The sequence below is a fragment of the Corvus moneduloides genome, chromosome 28, assembly GCF_009650955.1.
Source record: "Corvus moneduloides isolate bCorMon1 chromosome 28, bCorMon1.pri, whole genome shotgun sequence".
Taxonomy (NCBI): domain Eukaryota; kingdom Metazoa; phylum Chordata; class Aves; order Passeriformes; family Corvidae; genus Corvus; species Corvus moneduloides.
The window spans coordinates 4,185,905-4,205,900 of NC_045503.1; the positions used below are offsets into that span (position 1 = coordinate 4,185,905).

Consider the following 19,996-nt stretch of genomic DNA (forward strand, 5'->3'; position numbering starts at 1 on the left):
GGTTTCCAGCTCCATGGAAAGTGTTGGGATGCAGCGTCAGTCTGTAATTATACTGGTGGAGCAGCAAAAGCAGTTAAGCCAGACATTTCCACCCAAAATTCCTTATTTCCATTTAATTCCTGAGATTAAAGTGTGGGTTTGGTGGTCCCACAGGGATATTGAGTAGCTTCCAGCAGCATTTCCATAAGTCTGGCTACAAAAGAGATTAAAAGCACATTCAGGCAGCTGATTTTAGTTAACTTATTTTTAAAGCAGGGATTCTGCTTTCATTCCTCCGTGTTAGACTTCTTTGTAATGTTCTGGTTGTAATATTCTGGTTTTCCAGGATGAATTCTCCGTGGATTCATCTGTATCCACGGAATGTAGGTTTTGAAGGGGACAGTTGGAAATAACACCTGATCCTGAGGGAAGAGAATTTAGTTACATCCAGCTGAGCCTTCAGTGGCCACGTCCTCACATTTCTGCTGGTATTGTAAATTATAAATACAGGGAGGTGCTGATGGATTGTCAAATATAAATACGGGGACGTGCAACTTACTGGCTTCTAATTTGAGCACTAAAGAGTTTATCCCAAATTAATTCAGCCACTCTTAGCTATGCTGCCCTCTGCCACACAGGCACTTGGAGCTGTCCTTGTCACAGAATTGTGCTCCTGGAGCTCTGGCAAGGACAGGGCAAAAATAGCAGCAGGTCTGGGGGACTTTTCCCAAGGAAGCTGAGCAGGGATCTGTGCCTGGATGTGCTTCTGTGTGGAAATGCAGAGGCACGGCGTGTTAGACACATGGAGAAATGTTCTTGGATCTCCACTTCTCTGATTCTCATTATTCCTGGACATATTTTCTGGGATGTGTAAGGAATTCCTGAGTTGCAGCCTGGCTCTGCTGGGGTTTTTTTTTAACTTTTAATTGCTGCACAGACTTCTAGCAGATCATCGAGTCCAAGTCCTGTTTGTGTCCCCAAGCAGGAGCTGCTGCAGGAGTTGTCCCAGGAAAAGGAATCAAAGTGTTCTGGAACACCCAGGAGCAGCCAAGATGCTCCATAGATGGGGGTGATTTCCCAAAAAAAAGCAATCTCTCAACTCGAACACAAAATCTGAGTGTTTAAATGCCCTTCATCCCCTGTGTGTGCCTGACCTTGCTCGTGGCCGTCCCCTGATCCAAAGGCAACACGCTCAGGCAGCGTTCCCTTTATCTGCACAGCCTGGGAGGCAGCTGCTCCTCATTCCTGTGCTAAGCCCTGCCCGGGAATCTCCTGGGAATCGGGGCAGGCGGGAGGGAAGCAGCCCCCAGCAGGATCCTATTCCTGGAGCTGCAGCACTGCACCTCCCTGCCTGGCTGTGGGGGACAGCTCTGGCCTCCTCCAGTCCCATCTGGGCACTGGCAGCATCCCTGCATTTCCCACAAGGTCACAACGTGCAGCACAGAAGGAGAGCAAAGAGGATTGAAAACCTTCCCGATTATTGGGACAAAGGCTGGGAATCTGCTCTCCCAAACTTTGTTCCCAAAGTACTTTTGCAGTTCAGTGTCCTGGGGTGGAACCATGGAATATCCTGAATGGAAAGGGACCCACAAGGATCACCAAAGCCCAACTCCAGGCCCTGCACAGGACTGGGACAGGGATTGTCCAGGCACGACCTGCGCCCACAGAGTCCAGAGGCTCTGGAGGGGTCAGAATTCAGGGAGAAAGGCAGAGGGAAGGAGCTGAGGATTGACTCTTATTAGCCCCCACTTCCCCAAACAGCGCTGACAGACAGTCAGCAACTCCTCAAGCTGCTGAGGGGAGATAAAAGGAAACCACGACAGACAGCCCTGGAGGAGGAGGAGGAGGAGCAGCAGGAGGGTTCTCAGGCCCTCTGTGTGCTCCAGTTCTGCCTTTTGGAATGAGGGACTCTGTCTGAAACCCACCCTGACCAAACCCTCCTCAAAACCACCCTGGCTGGTGCTGCCGGGGGGTTTCTCACTCAGGGCTGGGCTGGGGAGAGGAGGGAGAGCCTGGTCCGGCCCCAGCCAGGGCTCTCAGCTGACTCAGCGTGGCCGTGGGCCGGCTGCCAGGGCTGAGGCACATTTCTGTCCTGCTCACATGCTCTCACGTCCCCTGTGCCTGCACAAACTGCCCTGGGGACACCCAGCCGGCAAACCAAACCTGGAGAGGGAAAGGACTTCGGGGGAGTTGCAGTGAAGCTCCACCACAGCAGCTGGGAGATCACAGAAACACGGGATGGTTGAGGTTGGAAAAGAGCTCCAGGATCACGAGTCCAAGCTGTGCGCGATGCCCACCTTGTCGCCAGCCCAGAGCAGTGAGGGCCACGTCCAGGAATTCCTTGGACACCTCCAGGGATGGGGCCCCTTCCAAGGCCTGAGCACCCTGGTGTCCAAGCTGACCCTCCCCTGGCACAGCTTGAGGCCATTCCCCCTTGTCCTGATCGCCCCTGGCTGCCTCCGGCTATCAGGGAGTTGTGCAGCTCCTCCTTTTCTCTTGTGGCTGGCAATGGGCCTTTATCAGAACAGCCTGTGAAAAACGAGCTTCGCTCTTTGTAAAGTTTTAAGGAAAGTTTAATAAAAGGGACAATTAGGAGACAACAGCAAAAAGGGTGTTAGGGCCGGGTGCTTAGGCAGAGAGCCAAAGGCACACCTTTACATCCAAAAGATCGGCTTTAAAAGTCCATCGCTTATTTCCTATTCATCACCATCATGCATAATTCATTAATTCTTTGGAGTTGCTGAGTATCATCTTATCAGTCTTTATCTTTTTCCTTGGCTCATTCCGTCTGGTTTCGGGTTTTTTTTTTTCTTCTGATAAGATTTTCAAGGAATGTGAAGACCACCCCCCCGATCCTTCCCAAACTGACCACCCAAACTACAGCCATTCTACAGGGTTACATTACAGAACCCAGGCAAAGCTTTTCTAACATTAAGAAACATTAAAAAACCAACATCACAATCCATTCATAACAATTCTGGAACACAATTCTGGAACACGCGAAAAGCCAACACCACAGTACATTTGTAACAGAGGGATCCGCCGGAGCGACCAGCGGCAATGCGCTCCTGGCCGCGGAGGGATCCGCCGGAGGGACTACTTGTGATGCGGTCCTGGCCGCGGAAGGCTCAGCGGTGATGCAGCCCCGCCCGCGGAGTGATCCGCCAGGAGGGACTATTTGTGATGCGGTCCTGGCCGCGGAGGGACCACCGGTGATGCGACCGGCCGCGGAGTGATCCGCCGAGTGATCCGCCAGGAGGAACTATTTGTGATGCGGTCCTGGCCGCGGAGGGATCAGCGGTGATGCCTCCCCGCCCGCGGAGCTGGGAAAAACGAGCTTCACTCTTTGTAAAGTTTTAAGGAAAGTTTCAGAAAAGGGACAATTAGGAGACAACAGCAAAAGGGCGTTACTGCCGGGGGCTTCGGCAGAGAGCCAAAGGCACAACTCTACATCCAAAAGATCGGCTTTAAAAGTAAGATTTTCCAGGAGTGTGAAGACCCCCCCGATCCTTCCCAAACTCACCACCCAAACTACAGCCATTCTACAGCGTTACATTACAGAACCCCGGCAAAGCTTTTCTAACATTAAGGAACATAAAAAAACCAACATCACAATCCATCCATAACAATTATGGAACATGCGAAAAGCCAACACCACAGTACATTTATAACAAGCCCCTCTTTTTTGGGGTTTGCTCCTTGTGGCTGCACGGTGCCCCAGAGGGTACCAAACCCCCTCCCTGCCCTGATCGCCGGGAACAGACGGCTCTGCTGAGCTGCTGCTTTGTGATTTCTTGCAAGGCAGTCCCTGGTTTTCGGGCCACGGAGCAGAGTGTTTGGAGTGATTTTCCTCTGCATCCAGGTGCGCGGAGGCGCCTTTCCCTGACAGGGAAATGAATGTCCCTGCAAAGAGAAGCTGCAGTGAGGGAGTGAGAGGAGGTGCAAGCCGGGGGGAGCAGCACTGGACTTCTAGAGATGCCCTTGGCTGAACCCCAGCCAGGAGCACCAAGGCAGGTGCAGTCAATGAGCTCAGCCTCCCCAGGACGTTCCTTAAAGGTACTAAAACACTTTATCCCGAATCTGTTCGCTGTTTGTGTCCCTTGGAGTGCTTTGGGCTTGGACTCCCCCACCGAATCTCTCTGAAAACTCGTGTCTAGGTCTGAATCCCGCTCTGTTGTCACACGGCTGAAAACAGGGCAGAAACACTGACACAAATCTGAGGAGCGGTGGCTCCAAAAGCTTCTCCCTCCACAGCAAAGCTCAGGTTTGTGCTCCCTGGTTGTGCAGCAGAGGCTGGGGGCAGCTGAGCCGGCTGTGTGAGTAATCCAGTTACTAAACGACCGTGTCAGAGGCCGCAGACAGGGCTGAGAGGTGAGAATGACCGAGAGCAAACAAAGAAGTGAGCTCAGTGGGAAAAATCTTCCAGGTTGCACAAAAAAATAGAGGACAAGGACAAAGCATGAGTTAAAGGCAGCTGTCGGTCAGGAGACCCCTCCCCACACCCGGGGTAGAAACTGTGGTGCAAGAAAGATCTAAAGGAAACAATAAAACCCCGATTTCTTCTCTCTGCCTCCCTTTTGAAGAGATCTGGGGGCTCACCTGGGGCAGAACCTCCTCCACCCCCTGCTCCCACTCTTTGGGGTGTCCTCTCCGGGAGGAGGTGGCTCATCCCTGGCCCTGCCGTTGTCTCTGGGTTTTTTGAGCAGATCCCCCTCAGGAAGAGGCTCCTGTGAACGGGAGGGCAGAGCCCACCTCGGGCCAGGACACTCAAGGACAGCCTGGGTGACATCTGTGTTCAGATTACACAGGCAGGGCTGGATTTAGTCCTCTCCAGACTCTGGCACCTCTCGTGCCCACTGTTCCCCTCTAGGCAAAACGTGGTGCTGGTGCAGGGCCCGAATTGATGCCATCTGTCCCTCCTTGGCGTGGGGGGTGCTGTCCCCAGGCTCCTGGCCGTGTGTCACCGTGTCCCCACCTGACAGGTCCCTCTCCTTTGCCCTGCTCAGTCCATTGCTGCTCTGCTGAGACCGTAAATTAAGAGGACAAATAACAATTTGCTCTCGTGGCAATGGTGAAATAAGCAGCTATTCTTGAAGAAATCAATTGGGAGGCCGTGGAGAGGAAGCTCATCTGAGAACCAAGGAGGAAATGAGAGCAGTGAGCAGTTTTACATCCTCTCCTGATGGCCACTGAGTCAGACTCCCCGGGCAGGGAGCAAATCAGAAACGCTTAATCCATCCCCCGGATCCCTGTGTCCTCCCCAAACATTCCCTGCGACCTTCCCACAGCTTCCCTGTGAGGAGAGGCCAAAGGGGAGGCGTCCGGGTCTTTGCTCAGGCAGCACCTGGAGCCAGGTGAAGAACACCTTTAGGAACAGGGAAATGAATTAAATCATCCCTTCTTTTCCTTAGAGTTGCTGCTGCCGGAGTCTCAGTGGATATCCACCGGGACAAGTCATTCTTAAGCTCTCGGGGGCCGTGGGATATTGAATTTTGCCCTTCCCCCCTGTGCTGGGAGCAAACGCTGGCAGGGATGAGACCTGGATCCCTTCCAGTTGCCATCAGGCACTCGCTGAACACGTCTGTGTCTCAGCCAGATCTTTGTCCTTTCAGTCATTTGCTTTGGTTCTCCTTAATTATCTGCGAAGGCCAGCCCTGGGGGGATGTAAGTGGTTTTATTTACACGTGCCCTTTTCGCTGCTGGGGCTGCACTGGTGTGGGGACTCCCGGCTGGGAGCAGGAAAAGAAGTGTCAGCATTTCAGGGACTGAATTCAGTGTGCACTTAAAGCACAGGGGACAGGAGGGCTGTAACGGGAGATAGAACACGACACTTTGAATCCCAGGGCTGTCTTTAAAAGCTTTGTAGTGTTTTGGGAAGCAGGACGGCAGCAGCTTGGCCTGGGTGCTCCTCAAGCAGAGCTCCTGCTGCAGCTCAGGTCTGGCTGTCACCTCCTGCATGTCCCTCAGCATATCCAGCCCTGTCTCTGTCCTCACCTGCCTGCACTCTGCTTGGTCAAGCTGCTGAACGGATGGAGTTGGTTTAGATTGGAGATTATGGAAAAGTTCTTCCCTGTGAGGGTGGGGAGGGGCTGGGATGGAATTCTCAGAGAAGCTGTGGCTGCCCCTGGATCCCTGGAAGTGTCCAAGACCAGGCTGGAGCAACCTGGAACAGTGGGAGGTGTCCTAGGAGTGGAACTGGGTGAGCTTTAAGGTCCTTCCAAGCCAAACTGTTCAGGGATTCTGGAGGTAGAGGCATTTTCCATGTAATGCCCCAGCTGTGAGTTCTCAGAGGTGTGTCCTGCGATTTGCAGCCTTTCTGGCTTTTCTCCCCTCTGGCTTTGCGTTGCTGCCTGCTCTTCCTGGCTGCTTTTTGTTGTGCTCCACCACAGAGGCTCCTGGGAGCTTTTGTTTTGGGGAGTTTGCTTTAACCTTGTCAGTCCAGTGAGTATTGAAAGCAGGTTTGCAGCACAGCCAGGAGCTGCACAATGAAATTCTTGTGCGAGCTGGGTGCGATTTGTATCATCTGATGGATTTAAAAACCCAACAAGCAAACAAACAAAGACTTTCATAGAATCCCAGAATGGTTTGGCTTAGAAAGACCTTAAAAATCATCTCGTTCCACCCCCTGCCATGGGCAGGTACACCTTCCACTCTTCCAGGGTGCTCCAGCCTGGCCTTGGACACTTCCAGGGATCCAGGAACAGCTACAGCTGCTCTGGGCACCCTGTGCCAGGGCCTCCCCACCCTCACAGGGAGGAATTCCATCCCAGTATCCCATCTAACCCTGCCCTGTGACAGTGGGAAGCCATTCCCTGTGTCCTCATACTCCAGGCCCTTGGAAATTGTCTCTTTTTTCCCTGCACTGCAAAAGGACCACAAACATCTCCATGCTGTCCCCAGGCAGAGCACGCTGGGGACACCCAGCTTGGCACCACCTCGTCCCTTTTAGGGCTTTGGGTACGGCCCCGTGGATGGACGGGAGTACAGGGATAGGATCCTGGATGGACAGGAGCCCGGGAACAGCTGCTGTGCCCAAGGAATGATCTCCCAGGAGGGTTTTCCATCAGGCAGCAGCATCATGTGGGCAGGACTGGAAATGCTGGAGCCTTCCAGGCTCCTCCGTGGCCTTCTCCCAACAGCCAGCACCTGCTGCCAAAGGATTCACTCCAGTTGCACGGCTCACCCAATTATCTCCCATGACAGGGGAAAAAACCTTGTTCAGTGATGAGAAATCATTGCAGACGAGAAACTCTGTGAATATTCAGGGCAGACGGAGCCCCTAAAGGTGCCTGGTTGTGTTGGGGAATAACAGCTGGACTTTTCCATCGCTAGGGAATGAATCCCTGTGGAGGCAGCACGAGGAAGGAACCTCAGAGCAGCTGAGAGACACCTGAGGAGGAGCTGAGGAGAGGGGACACCTACTAACTGCACGGGCCTGTAGCCTCCTGCCCTTACTAACAAATGTCAACAACTCGGTAAAGTCCTGCCTCTGTTCTTCCCAAAATGAGCCCAGCATTTGGGGGTTTTAGGGGCAGGAATATCAATTTTTCCTGTGTGTCAAAGATAAGTCATAATCCATGTGAGAATGGAGCCTGGAAAATTTGAATCTCCTTCCAAAAATCCAGGCAGAGAGGATGTGGAGACCCTCGTGCTGTCACAAGAGATCTGAGTCAGGGCTGGCACCTGGGAACAGGCTGGGAACTGGGAGGTGGGAAGGAAATAAAATATTCCCTGCTAAGTTTCAGGGCTGGGTTTGGAAAGCACCAGGTGCATTTGGATTGATGGGACAGGCTGTTCATGGCAACTGGGAGTGCTTGGAATGGGAAGGAAACACAGGAGTCTGGATTTTGGGGAGCTCCACAAAGCAGGATTGTGCCTGTGCCTTGCAGCTGCCGGGGGGGGTTGGGGGTGTTCCAGCACATCAGATTTCACTGGATTTGGGTGCTGAGTGTGGCCAGTGCCGTGTGTCTGACCAGAGTCAGAGGAATCCCCCAAGCCCTGGTGCAGCTGGACTGTTGTGTCATGGAAAACATTCCTTCCTTCCCCTGGAACGCTCCAGTTACATCCTGATCCCTGAGATGCAGCATCTCTGCTCAGCTCAGATATTCCTGGCTCCAAAATCCCAGCAGTGCTGGGCTCAGGACTTGCCTTCAGCAGCTGCACGTTTGGGAGGTGAAGAGTTTCCTTGAATTCATGGGGAGACTTGCTTTAATCCTGGGATGTGAGCCCTGGCTGCAGGATGTGCTTCCCAGGCATGAGTCAGGGGAGGAAGAGCTGAGGGGAAGGAGCTTTTTGTGCTCAATTCCTGCCTCCATCCATCCATCCATCCATCCATCCATCCATCCATCCCTCCATCCCTCCCTCCCTCCATCCCTCCCTCCCTCCATCCATCCATCCATCCATCCATCCATCCATCCATCCATCCATCCATCCATCCCTCCATCCATCCATCCATCCATCCATCCATCCCTCCATCCATCCATCCATCCATCCCTCTCTCCATCCATCCATCCATCCCTCCATCCATCCATCCCTCCATCCCTCCCTCCATCCCTCCCTCCCTCCATCCATCCCTCCCTCCATCCCTCCATCCATCCCTCCCTCCCTCCATCCATCCCTCTCTCCATCCATCCCTCCATCCATCCATCCATCCCTCCATTCCCCTGCAGATATCCTACAAAACAGAATTAATACAACAGCCCTAAAATCCTGTTCCTGGGGAAGCTGCCATGAGCTGAGCACTCAGGGATGAGAGATGGTGGAAGAAAGCTTCAAATCAGGCTAAAAATAATATAAACCCTGATCATAACCCTGCCCCAATGGCTGTGCTGTGAGGGACTATCAGCTGTGCCCCAAAAATGAGGTTTTGGGGGTCTTTTCGTGTTCTTACCTGGAAATTTTCAGCCTGTCCTTGGGTACAAGGACTTGTCTCAAGTGTGTAGGAGAGGACAAGCTCTAGAGGAAGGTACAAACCTGTGCCTGGGGTGAAACTCCCTCAGTTTTTGTGCCAAGGGGATTTTCCAAGTGCAAGGTCCCTGGGAAGCGAGAGCTGCTGTCTCCACACGGGATGGTGGGGACAGACAGGAGGCACAAACAGCCACAGGCTTTTCTTTGCTCAGGCATCAGCAAAGGATGATTCCAGCTTCTCCCCCAGCTTCTAAAATTGGGATTTAGAGGAGTCCCAGGGATGTGGAGGGCTCTGGGGCAGAAACCCAGAACTCTTGGAAAAACAACTCACGGGAATGCCGGAGAGCTTGGGTCCTGATAAGAGGGGCGTGAAGTGATGCCAGCAGGGACAGCGGGGAGCTGCTGCTCCCTGCCCAGAGCCTCGTGAGGGGCTGATGTGGACTTGGGAAGAACACAGGGAAGGGGAATGGCAGGAGTGCAACACGAGCGGCAGGAAATCGCTGCACTTCCCCCTTTCCTCAGCTTCCCCCTGCCCTGACATCCCTGTTTTCCTGTCCTGCAGGGAGCAGCCAATCTTCAGCACCAGGGCCCATGTTTTCCAGATCGACCCTGCCACCAAAAGGAACTGGATCCCTGCCAGCAAACACGCCCTGACCGTCTCCTACTTCTACGATGCCACCCGCAACGTGTACAGGATCATCAGCGTGGGGGGCACCAAGGTAGGGCACACGCCCTGCTGGCATCACACAGCAGCTTCTGCCCCACAAAAGCAGCTGTTCCCCCACAAAAGCAGCTGTTCCCCCACAAAAGCAGCTTCTCCCCCACAAAAGCAGCTTCTCCCCCACAAAAGCAGCTTCTCCCAGCCCAAACCTGCCCTGGTGTGGGTGGTTTTGGTGTCAAATCAGGCAGTTCTCAGCACAGGCATTTCGGTGTCTTCCTGCAGGGCGTGGAAGGTAAAACATCCCTGCCCCCGTGCTCAGGTGTGTTGGGTGACACTGATGATCAAAAAGGTGCCTCAGGGTCTGATGTTGTCCCTTCTTTCCCCACTCTGCTGTCACAGAAGTGTTTTCTGAGAGCTTTTATCCTGTGCTGAATCCAGCGCTGCAGACACGGTGAAACAACAGAGGCTGAGGGAGGCTCAGAGGTGAAGTCACCTCCACAAAAGATGATTTACTCTCCCTAAACTCCTGATGGGCATTTCCCTGGCTGGTTCCTGAAGCTCTCTGATGGCAGAGAGTGTTCCAGGCAGCTGATTTTGCTGCTCCCCTACCCAGCAGAGAGGGTTGTGTAATAGCTTGTCCTGAGTGCTGGTTAAACCTTTTATTTTTCCCCTTCTTGCCACAAAAAGGGAGAACATCAGAAAGTTGTTGAGGCCCCAGAGACAAACTGTCTCTCATCATCTTTTCCAGCAGTGGAGGAAGCTGGTGGTACTGAGGGTTTTTTTTTTCCTTTTTCAGTAGAAAAGATCACTGAGATTCATTCGTGTCACGTAGTCAGACTTTTGGTCACCAAAAACCTGGACTGTTGTTTTATAAATTAAAAGCCAGGGATTTCTACCCCTAATTCCCAGAGTTCTCAAGGGTTCTGGTGGTCCAGTGAGTGACATCCCAGCCGTGGCAGGAGGTTGGATTGAGATAATCTTTAAGGTCCCTTCCAACCCAAAGCACTCCCTGATTCCCCGATCAATCCCACACCAGGGCAGCAGCCTGGGGTTTCCTGACTCACACTGCCTCTCTCCACAGGCAATCATCAACAGCACCATCACCCCCAACATGACCTTCACAAAGACATCCCAGAAATTTGGGCAGTGGGCTGACAGCAGAGCCAACACCGTGTACGGGCTGGGCTTTGCCTCGGAGCAACACCTGTCCCAGGTAATGCTGCAGGGAGACCTCTGAAAACCCTCAGGGGAGCTCAGCCTCTGCAGAAAATCCTTAGGGACCTGCTGGAATGCTGCTCTCACCGGGATAAAGTGTAATTTGAGGTGCAAAGATACTAAAACCAGCTTTAAAGTGGCATTTGCAGAGTGCTTTGAGCATCACAAATGGAGCTGAGTCTGCAGGCCCCGTTTCCATCGTTGCTGTTTAGCTGAACCCACAGCCCCGAGTGCCAAATTCAGGGGTTATTCCCTGAATTTTATTCTTTAAGAGAAATTAAAAAGCATTTTAAATGAAGCTGCAGACAGAGGAGGAACCCAGGCATCAGCTCTGCTTGTTGCACATTTCAGCACAGCCCCACAGTGACTTTTCCCCTCCCCTCCAGTTTGCAGAGAAATTCCAGGAAGTGAAGGAAGCAGCTCGTTTGGCCAGGGAGAAGTCCCAGGATAAAACAGAGCTGACCAATCCTGCCCTGAACATCACCTCCCACCAGGTAATGCTTGGGAACAGGGAAGAGGGATGAGGAAAAGGGGAGAAAATGGTCCCTGTGGTGCTCTCCTCTTGCTCTCATCCCATTCTCTGCCAGAGCTTTATTGCCAGTCAGGCTGGACAGTGGTTTTGGTAACACCAGTGGCCCTGAGGTCACATAATACAGATGAATTAATTAATTAGTGCTTGAGTGGAGCCCCTGGGAAGGCTCACACTGCTCCCTCTTTGCCAGTTAAACTGTCAAACCCGTATCATATCTCACAAAGCCATGCGGGGGGTATGGGCGTTTCTCGTCGTGGTGGTGGTTGGAATTTTGTTGTTGTTTGTTTGATGGTTTTTTGTAATTTCCAATCATTTTTTCCTGCCTTTTCTGAGGCTGCAGGAGGTTCTTCTCAGCCAGAAAGCTGGAGCCCATCACAGCTCATTCCCACATCATTCCACTGGCAATCTCCCTGCGCAGCTAAACTGGAATGGGAGCTGTGGGGAGCTCTGTGCTGCTCTTCCCTGTGGAGAAGCAGCTCCATGCTGGTGCTGGAGGTGCCCTCCCAAGGAGTTTTGCTCCAGAGGTGGCTCTGCCATCCCCAGAGCTCCTGGCAGCAGGAGGGGAGCAGTGGGCTGGAGGACACGGCGTTCCCTGGGATGGGCACAGATGGGAAGGCAGCAGCAGAGGAGGAGGGAGTGTGAACAGTACCTTGGCCTGCAGGGAGAAGAGGGAGGTGGTGGCTTTGCAGAGACTGGAAATGTCACGTGGGGTGCAAAAATGGGGGAAATCTGCCTGAATGTTGGCTCACTCCAAGCCCTGTCCTAATGGGTGGCAGGTAAAGAAGGGAGTAGATTATCCCTTGGAGAAACAAAGTTTTTGGAGTCTTTTGGAGACAGATTCCTGGCCAGCTGCAGCCTCCATCTCCCAGCTGCAGCCTCCATCTCCTAGCTGTCCTGGCTGGGAGCAGAGATTCCCCCTGTTCTCCTGTTTGCAGCAGGCAGAGCTGCTCAGGTGCCTCAGCAGGACACGCTCCTGTCCCCTGTGCTGAGGTGGCGCCTGGCAGAGGAGCATGGGGAGGTCACGCACAGCTCAGGGACCTGGCCCAAGGCTCTGCTCATTCTCCTGCCTTGACTCAGCAGTGCTAAAACTGAGCCCTGTTCCCATCCCGGCCTGCTCCTCTCCGAGTGGGAGCGCCTGGACACGGGCAGGGCCCTGCCTGCAGTGACAGTGACACGTGTGGTGTCCCCTGCTTGCACAGCCTGTCCCGCATTCCTGCCCTCCCCACCATCCCTTCTGCCACTGTCCCAGCTGCTGATTCCTGGCCTGTGCATTAGCAGAGCTCCAGACAGGAGTTTCATCTCTGAATAATTGATTGTGTGTCTGTTCGCAAGTGAGCACAGAGCGGATCTGTCTCCTGGAATTAAATCAGGCCTCCCTTCATTTCTGCATCTGCGCTACTTTCTTCATGCTTCACATTTTCTGGGCTGGGGAATTCCCAGAATAGCATCTCTTCCTTGTCCTCTGGTACCTTTTAGGGCCAATCCCCATCCCATTTAGCAGCCCCAATCTCAGGGTGTATCCTTGGGGAGAATGGAAGAGACACAACAGTGAGGAGCATCTTCAACTCTTCCCAGCTTCACACCACAGGAGGAGCTTCTGCCCCTTCCTGCCTCCGTTTCTGAAGTGTGCAGGAGCAGGAGCCATGGAGAAGGATTAACTGTAGGGGCAGAGGCTGTTTCTTCTCCCACACCTTTGGAAAATGGGTGCCAGAGTCCCCTGAGCAATGACAGAGTTTTTCTCCCTGAGAATGTCACCTGGTGTCTGAATTCCAGCTGAACCGAACCCAGGAGGCCTGGCAGCTCTGTGTTGGGAGTTTAAATCTTCCCACTGCTCTGAGAACCAGCAAGAAAATCCTCTGAGGAATTCAGCAAAGGCCTGAAAAGGCCACTTTGAGCAGCTGAGGTTTGGGCCTGGCCACGGGACTCGGGTGACAGGCTGTGACACCGATGGCATTTCTCAGGGGGAGCTGAGGGCCAGAGAATTCCCTGTATCCCAGCAGGAGGGAGGGATGGCTGTGAGCTGTGAGGCCACTGCCCTGGGATCTGGTGTGCCCTGCCCTGGGATCTGGTGTCCCCTGCACTGGGATCTGTCCCCCCCTGCACTGGAATCACTGCCCCAGCCCAGTGTGGAGACAGGGACAGGGAGGATGTGGCACTGCTGGAAGAGCAAAGCACCAACCTCCCTGTCCAAGAGAGAGCTTCCAGAGCCACCCCTGTGCCATGGCTGAGGGGGTTTGTCACCTCCTGCCACCTCCTGTCACCTCCTGTCACCCACTGTCACCTCCTGTCACCTCCTGTCACCTCTTGTCACGTGGACAAACCCAGCTCTCCCTGAGCTGGGAGGGATCCAGGTTGGTCCCAGGAGTGCAGGGGCTGAGAATTGACCCCGTGAACCCAGGCTGGGTTCGTGGCCACAGGGCCAGTCCAGGCCTCACTGCTGGTGGTGACCACCCCTCCTTCATCCCCCAGGTACTTCCCAGCCCCATCATCAGCTCCAATGGGCCGGGAGAGGATAAATTATTCCGGAGCCAGAGTGCTGATGTGGAGATAACAACGGAGAAGGAGAGGCTGAAGAAGATGCTCTCAGAAGGGTGAGGCTGCCACGAGTGCTCCTGACTCCCAAACTCTGTGCTCTGGCAGCATTTGGTGCATGGCTTTGTCATCCCAAATAATTCTGAGCAATTCTACTCCTTTAGATCTCAGAGTAATGTCCCGTGTCTGCTTCTCAAACCTTCCACTGGATTCATTTCCCCCTTTCCCAGCGGGAAGTTGCTCCAGCTTGGAAATGTGCTGCTCAGGCAGCGTGGGAAGGAGGATGCTCTGTGCCTGCAGCAGGGATGGGTTGATGCCAGTTATCTGCAGATCAGTAGTTTGTGATACCAGGAGATGTTCACACTTTTCCAGCTGGCCCAGGACTGTGTTTGTGTTAATTCCCCTGATGATTCCAGCAAAGTCCCTGCTGCTTCCTCTCTTTGTCTCTTCAAAAGACTTGGGGCTGGATTCTGCCCTGTGGCTCCTGTCAAGCTCCCAGCTGAACACTTAAGAGTATTTTTAAATCAAAAGCAAAGTGTCCTTTGCTACTTTCTCCTGAGTCTGGGCTTTATTCAAAGCAAACTCTGCTCTAATACGGATTTTTGAAATGGATTCACAATCCCACATTGCAGAACCCCTTCAGAGTACCTGGATCTCCCCCACCCCATTAACCTCAGTGTCATTTGTGCAGCTTCAAGTTTGAAAGCCAAATATTATCCAGAGATAAAGGACAGAGGGGGAGATTCAGAGCTGGAGGAAGTGTTTAAATTTGGGAAGCTGGAGAGAAACCTATGGAAGAAGAGCACTCAGAATGGGGAGAGAAGCCTCCACCCCTCTCCTGAACCTCTCCTGAACCTCTCCTGCTCTCTCCCCCAGCTCCGTGAGCGAGGTGCAGTGGGAAGCTGAGTTCTTCAGCCTCCAGGACAACAACAACAAGCTGGTGGCTGCTCTGCACGAGGCCAACGCCAACGTGGACCAGTGGAAGAAGCAGCTGACGGCGTATCAGGAGGAGACGGAAACGCTGCGCCAGCGGGTGAGCTCGGGGCAAACCCCAGCCCAGATGCTACCTTTGACCCCCTTTTGCCATCAAATCCGGCAAATCCAGGGTGCTGCATGAGCCTGGCAGGGAAATCATGTCAAGAAATGAGGTTGTGTGTGCTGAGTCCTTGTGGGGAAAGGGAGGAAACCAAAGTGCAAAGTCACAGAATTTCAGCTTCCCTTCAGATTTTCTGGAAGTAATTCCCAGCTTCCAGCAAGATTAAGGCCTGTTTGCCCCAGCCAGGCATCAGGGCGATGTGTGGCTGCTGACAGGAAGGATGAAGATTGCTCTGGCTGCTATAATTAGCTCGGATCCGAGCTGCAACATCATGAAACCCGTGTGGCGCAGCACAAACAAGCCCTTGTTCCCTTGGAATAACGGGATCTTTGACCTCCAGAGTGGCAGGGAGGTCACAGCCCGACTGTGTGGATCTGGGCAGGGGAGTGACAGTCACACGGGTGGCTTTGCTGGGAGGGTAGAGCCCTGGAGTGCTCGGAAAAGGCTTTTAAGGACAGCTGGGGTTTGGCTGGGAAAGGCCTCTGGAGCCTTGGAGAAGGAGGCACGGAGCCATTGCACTTGGAGATGGCTCATTGAAGAGCCAGCAGGGATTTGGAGCAATTAACAGCTGTTTGCACTCGATGGCTGTGGTGTGGCCAGGGTGTGCAGTAAACATCCATCCCTCAGGATTGCCGGTGCCTGGTGCTGGTTCCCAGTGCTGGTGGCGGGAACAGATTTTCTTCTGCTCTGCAGCAAGAGCAGCAGAGACCTCGGTGTGTGGCTGGCTGGGGGTGGTTCTGGGGCTGGCTGGGTCGGGCTGACTTTTCCCTGCCCCTGCTCTGTGCACACTCAGCTGAGAGCTGGGAAGGAGGATTTGGGGAGCCTCGGCTGGAGGACAACACTGGAGCCATGGCAGAATCACAGAAGAAAACTGTAACTCAGTGAAACATCTCAATTATTGTCCCTAAATCAGAGCATTCTGGTGGATTCTGGCCACCACCCTGTGATCCTGGCAGCTCACAGCCACCCTGGGCATGGATCCAGTGCTGTCCTGCTCCTGGGAACACCAGGATGTGCTGCCTGTCTGGGTGAGGTCCTTGTCACTGGAGGTGTTTGCAGAGCTCAGAGCAGCCCCAGTGGGAGCCTGGCCCCAGCGAAAGCTGCTGCAGCCCTTGTGATGAGCTTTAAAAATGAATCCTCCTCATGAATAATCCAAGCCACCGAGCTGAATGTTTCAGAGCTGGGGAGTACTCTTGGGCAAGCCCTTCCAGCTCAGCTGCTGAGCTGCAGCAACTCCCTTTTCCTAGGAAATCTCTTCCCAGAGGTGTAAATGGAGCTGGATCTTTGGGCTGGAGGCTCAGGTTCTTGGTGTCAGCCAGTTCAGCTGTGCTGAAGTGCAAAACTCCTGGAGAAAGCACAAAGTCTCTAAACTGGGTTTTTTAGCCACAAAGTGTTTCTGGGTGTGATCCAGGCAGAGCAGAAGGAATTTTTTCCTTCCAGCCCCAGGTGGGAGCTGCTGTGAACTCAGGTGGGTTTCCAGGGAAGCCTAAACATGGCAGAGAACGGCAGTGGGTGATGAGGGGGGAGGAAATTCCTGTAGCTCTGAGGGAGCCTCCCCTTGCAGGTGGCAGAACTGGAGTCACAGGGGACTCACGATTCCTCCAGCGAGAACAACAAGGAAGAGCTGAGCCAAACCCTGGAGGAGCTGGAGCTGCTGATCAAGGCTAAAGATGAGGTGAGACTGTGATAACCCCCCCAGCCTGTCAATCACCAGCAGCCTGTCAGTCATCAGAGCTGCTCTGAGCTCAGGGCCCTCGTTATTCCCTCCCCAGGAAGCAAAGCTGAGGGACAGGGAAGCACTGGGACATGCTGGACATGCTTCCCGTGTCCCCAGCCTGGAGTGGAGAGGCTCCTCTGCAGAGCTCTCTTACCCCTTCCCCTCTCAGCCATCTGTGGTGGCAGTTGGCCTCTGGTGTGGTAATTGCTCCTCCCTTTTGCTGCATTTAAATGAATGAATGATTTAAAGCAGGGTTTTAATTACAGAGGCTGTGGAGGAGGGGAGGTGTGGAGAGGATCTCTGCGATTTACACATCCCTGCTGCTGGCCTGGTGCAGGGATGGAGCCACAGAGCAGGGACTGAAGAAGGGAGGGAGGTGTTTTGGGGTTCCTGATCCTCAGAGGAGATCTCTGCCCCCTCCCCAGGCCTGGAGCAGAAGTGCTGGGGCAGAGCTGTGCAGGGGCTTTCACCCAGGTACAGCAGACGCAGCTCAGAAAGGGAGGTGTGAAAATGTGGAGCTGCCTGTGGTTCTGTGCTCCTTGGAGCCAGGGAAGAGGCCTTGGCTGGGAGCTGGGAGCTGTTCCTGCTGGCAGAGGGGTGGCTCTGACACGAGGCTCTCCCTCCCCGTGCTCCAGGAGATCCAGATGCTGAAGAGCCAGAAGTGCGGCCGGTGGGAGGCGGAGGGGGAGCGCGAGGAGACGCTGCAGAAGCTGCAGGTAAAGGTGGCACACCTGGGACACCTCAGCTCCCAGATCCATCCCCACATCTCCTTGGAGCCACAGAGGGAATGCCAGAGGGCTGCCACGCCTCTGGATGCTGGGAGCAGCTCCTTGCCTGTGTCTCTGCCTTCTGCCACCCTCCCTGTGTCCCTCAGGGATGTGACACAGGGCACAGAGAGCAGCCAGCAGCAATCCCAGCCTTCCTTTTCTCTCCTTGAGCACTTCCAGCAGCCCCTGACATGGGACTGTGGCAGAGCTTGGGATGTCCTGTCACCCTCCACCCACAGAACTCTGAATTCCTGCTGGAGCAGAGCTCTGGCTGGCAGGGACACAGCTGGAGCAGGATGTGCCTCTCTGGGTCTCGGAGATAAGCCTGTGCTTATCTCGGAGCTCTGGAGCCACACATGGGCTCCCATGGCAGGAGCAGCTCCACACAGCCAATCCCACCAGCCTGCAGGGGATCCACGTGGGGAGAGCTGCAGTTCCACACCCTCACACCGCGGGCAGGGCCTGGGGTGGGGACAGAGCTCACCCACGGTGGCTCAGGATAGGGACATCCCTCAGGGAAGGACATCCCTGGGGACACAGGGTGGCTGTGGGTGGCAGCAGGGCTGCTTGGGGGAGATCAGGGGCTCTGAGCAGCCACCTCAGTGCTGGCTGTCCCTGGCAGGAGCTGGAGGCCCGGAACGCAGAGCTGGAGCAGCGCCTTCACCTGGCTGAGCAGACCCTGGCCGAGACCCTGGCCGAGAGGGAGAAGATGCACAACGAGGTCACCAAGGTGGCCGAGATCATGGATGTGAAGATCTTCGAGCTCAGTGAGCTCAGGCAGGGACTGGCCAAGCTGGTGGAGAGCAACTGAGCAGCAGCAGAGCCGGAGCAGCCCCCTCGGAGCAGGGGCAGCCTCAGCTGGGACTGGGCACCGAGAGCTCCTGTGGTCACAGGGCAGCCTCGTGGCCTGTCCGGGCAGGATTTGCCGCCCCACCAGCAGCTGCCTGGACAGAGTGGACACCAGACCAGCCACTCACTGCCCAGCGAGCCCCCAGAGCAGGGCAGAGAGGACCTGAGCTCCTGAATCCTCTCCAGGGAGCACCTGAAGTCCCAGCCAGATGTCTCTGGCCCCTGCCATGGCCGTGGCATGGCCCAGAGATGGCAGCTGTGCCCGTGCTGCCTTCCCACCTCCCTGCTGGCCACACTGTGTCTCCCAGGTTTTTACATTTTCTAAGGGGAAGGGGCTGAGCCGCCTTGGTGGGGTTTTTTTCTGTAGTTTTTTAGGAAACCACTTGCCTTTTGCAAATCAGCTGCCTGTTTCCCTCACCGAGGGGAGGGAGGAGGAGTTTAGCACACCCAGGACAAGTTCCTCCTTTTCCTCTTCCCCAATCCTGTGTCTTTCCAGCAGGATCCAGTCACTGTCAGGAGCACCCCGAGGTCCCCACTTGCAGAGATGGGAGCTCCCCTGACCCCGTGTCCTTCCCACTGCTCTTCCAGAAGAAGAACTGCAGGGTTTAAAGCCTGGCTGAGTTGAACACGGTGGGATTTAATGACTGGTGAAAACTTTGAGCTGGGCAGAGCAGAGGCTTGGTTGAGGACGGTGAATTTGGGAAATGGGACGTCCCTCAGGGCACGGCCACCAAGCTGCTGGGTTGGCATCTCTCCTGGCCTCTGAGGGCTGCAGTTAATTGAAATTAAATGGAGCAAGTCAACAGTTGCTCTTGGGTTCTTTTTTCCTTTTTTTTCCCCCCTCTTATATTGGGAAGCAGCCCCAGGGATGTCGTGCTCATGTCGTGCTCATGTCCTGCTCCTTGTGACGGGGACGGGTCCCAGCTGGATTCAAGGAGAGCAGGAGGTGTTGGGAGCACGCTGGGACCGGTGCCCTGAGGGGCCTGTGGGAAGTTTGGGAGTTACCCCTGAAGTTTGGGAGTTCTCCTAGATGTTGTCCAGCCTTTGGAACTGAGCAAGGCCTGAGGGAGGCCTGGGGAAAGCTGGAATTGTGTCCCTCACCTCTGTCATTCCCAGAGCCTGTGGGAGTGTCTGTAGCTGTAGTTGTAACCTTAAAGGAGTGTTGATGGATTTGGATGTTTTTTGGGCTTGTATTTTTGTCCTCTTTGCCACTAAAAATTAGGCAAAGGCAGCAGAAATCCTGGGAATGTTCCCTGTGGAGAGGCCCTGCCTCTCCTCTCACTCACCTGGTGGCTGCAGAGGAACCCGCAGCTCCCCCACTCCGCTGCAAGTCGGGGCAGGACCCGGGTCTGGCACCTCGGGAATCTGCTGGAGTGGGGAGAGAACTGCTGGTGACTCTGTGCTGGATCGTGGCCAGGCAAAGCCCTTCCCTTTCCCAGGGAAACACAGAAATTCCCAGACCTGCGGAGCCAGGGAAGAGCTCTTTTCCTTTGGGTCTGGGTTTTTCTTTTTCCCTTGGTTAGTTTTTACTTTATTTTCATTTCTGTTGCATGAAGTGTTCTCACAACTGTCTGGGGCTGGAGCTGCTGTAGTAACATTTTGTTCCAGGGTATTGAAGAAGACAAGGAAGGAAGTGGGTGGCAAAAAATTTTTCGGGATTTGTTTCCCACCCCGTGCCAGTGTTGGATATTTTCTCCCTCCAGGAGCACCTTCTTTTGAAATAGAGATCAGCTCCAAGCAA

At 54.2% G+C, this 19,996-nt stretch overlaps 1 protein-coding gene and 1 long non-coding RNA gene across 4 annotated transcripts in view; one reads left to right on the forward strand and one right to left on the reverse strand.

Annotated features, from left to right (window-relative positions):
* The window catches only part of LOC116435901, a 15,823-nt gene extending 10,633 nt beyond the window's left edge, over nucleotides 1-5,190 (reverse strand). Inside the window, exons 1-2 of the long non-coding RNA XR_004236891.1 lie at nucleotides 5,180-5,190; nucleotides 2,251-2,355 (exon numbers count right to left, since the gene is read on the reverse strand). This is a non-coding gene — a long non-coding RNA (uncharacterized LOC116435901). The remainder of the gene's footprint in view (nucleotides 1-2,250; nucleotides 2,356-5,179) is intronic.
* The window catches only part of HOMER3 (homer scaffold protein 3), a 21,696-nt gene extending 1,700 nt beyond the window's left edge, over nucleotides 1-19,996 (forward strand). The window contains exons 2-10 of one of the 3 annotated variants that reach the window (XM_032092513.1): nucleotides 7,312-7,454; nucleotides 9,449-9,605; nucleotides 10,629-10,760; nucleotides 11,149-11,256; nucleotides 13,764-13,885; nucleotides 14,703-14,859; nucleotides 16,487-16,597; nucleotides 17,275-17,355; nucleotides 18,029-19,996. In XM_032092513.1, the coding sequence (XP_031948404.1) occupies nucleotides 7,441-7,454; nucleotides 9,449-9,605; nucleotides 10,629-10,760; nucleotides 11,149-11,256; nucleotides 13,764-13,885; nucleotides 14,703-14,859; nucleotides 16,487-16,597; nucleotides 17,275-17,355; nucleotides 18,029-18,217 (1,071 nt within the window). In that variant the 5' untranslated portion in view covers nucleotides 7,312-7,440 and the 3' untranslated portion in view covers nucleotides 18,218-19,996. The remainder of the gene's footprint in view (nucleotides 1-7,311; nucleotides 7,455-9,448; nucleotides 9,606-10,628; nucleotides 10,761-11,148; nucleotides 11,257-13,763; nucleotides 13,886-14,702; nucleotides 14,860-16,486; nucleotides 16,598-17,274; nucleotides 17,356-18,028) is intronic. The other 2 variants (XM_032092514.1, XM_032092515.1) reach the window with 2 other exon arrangements.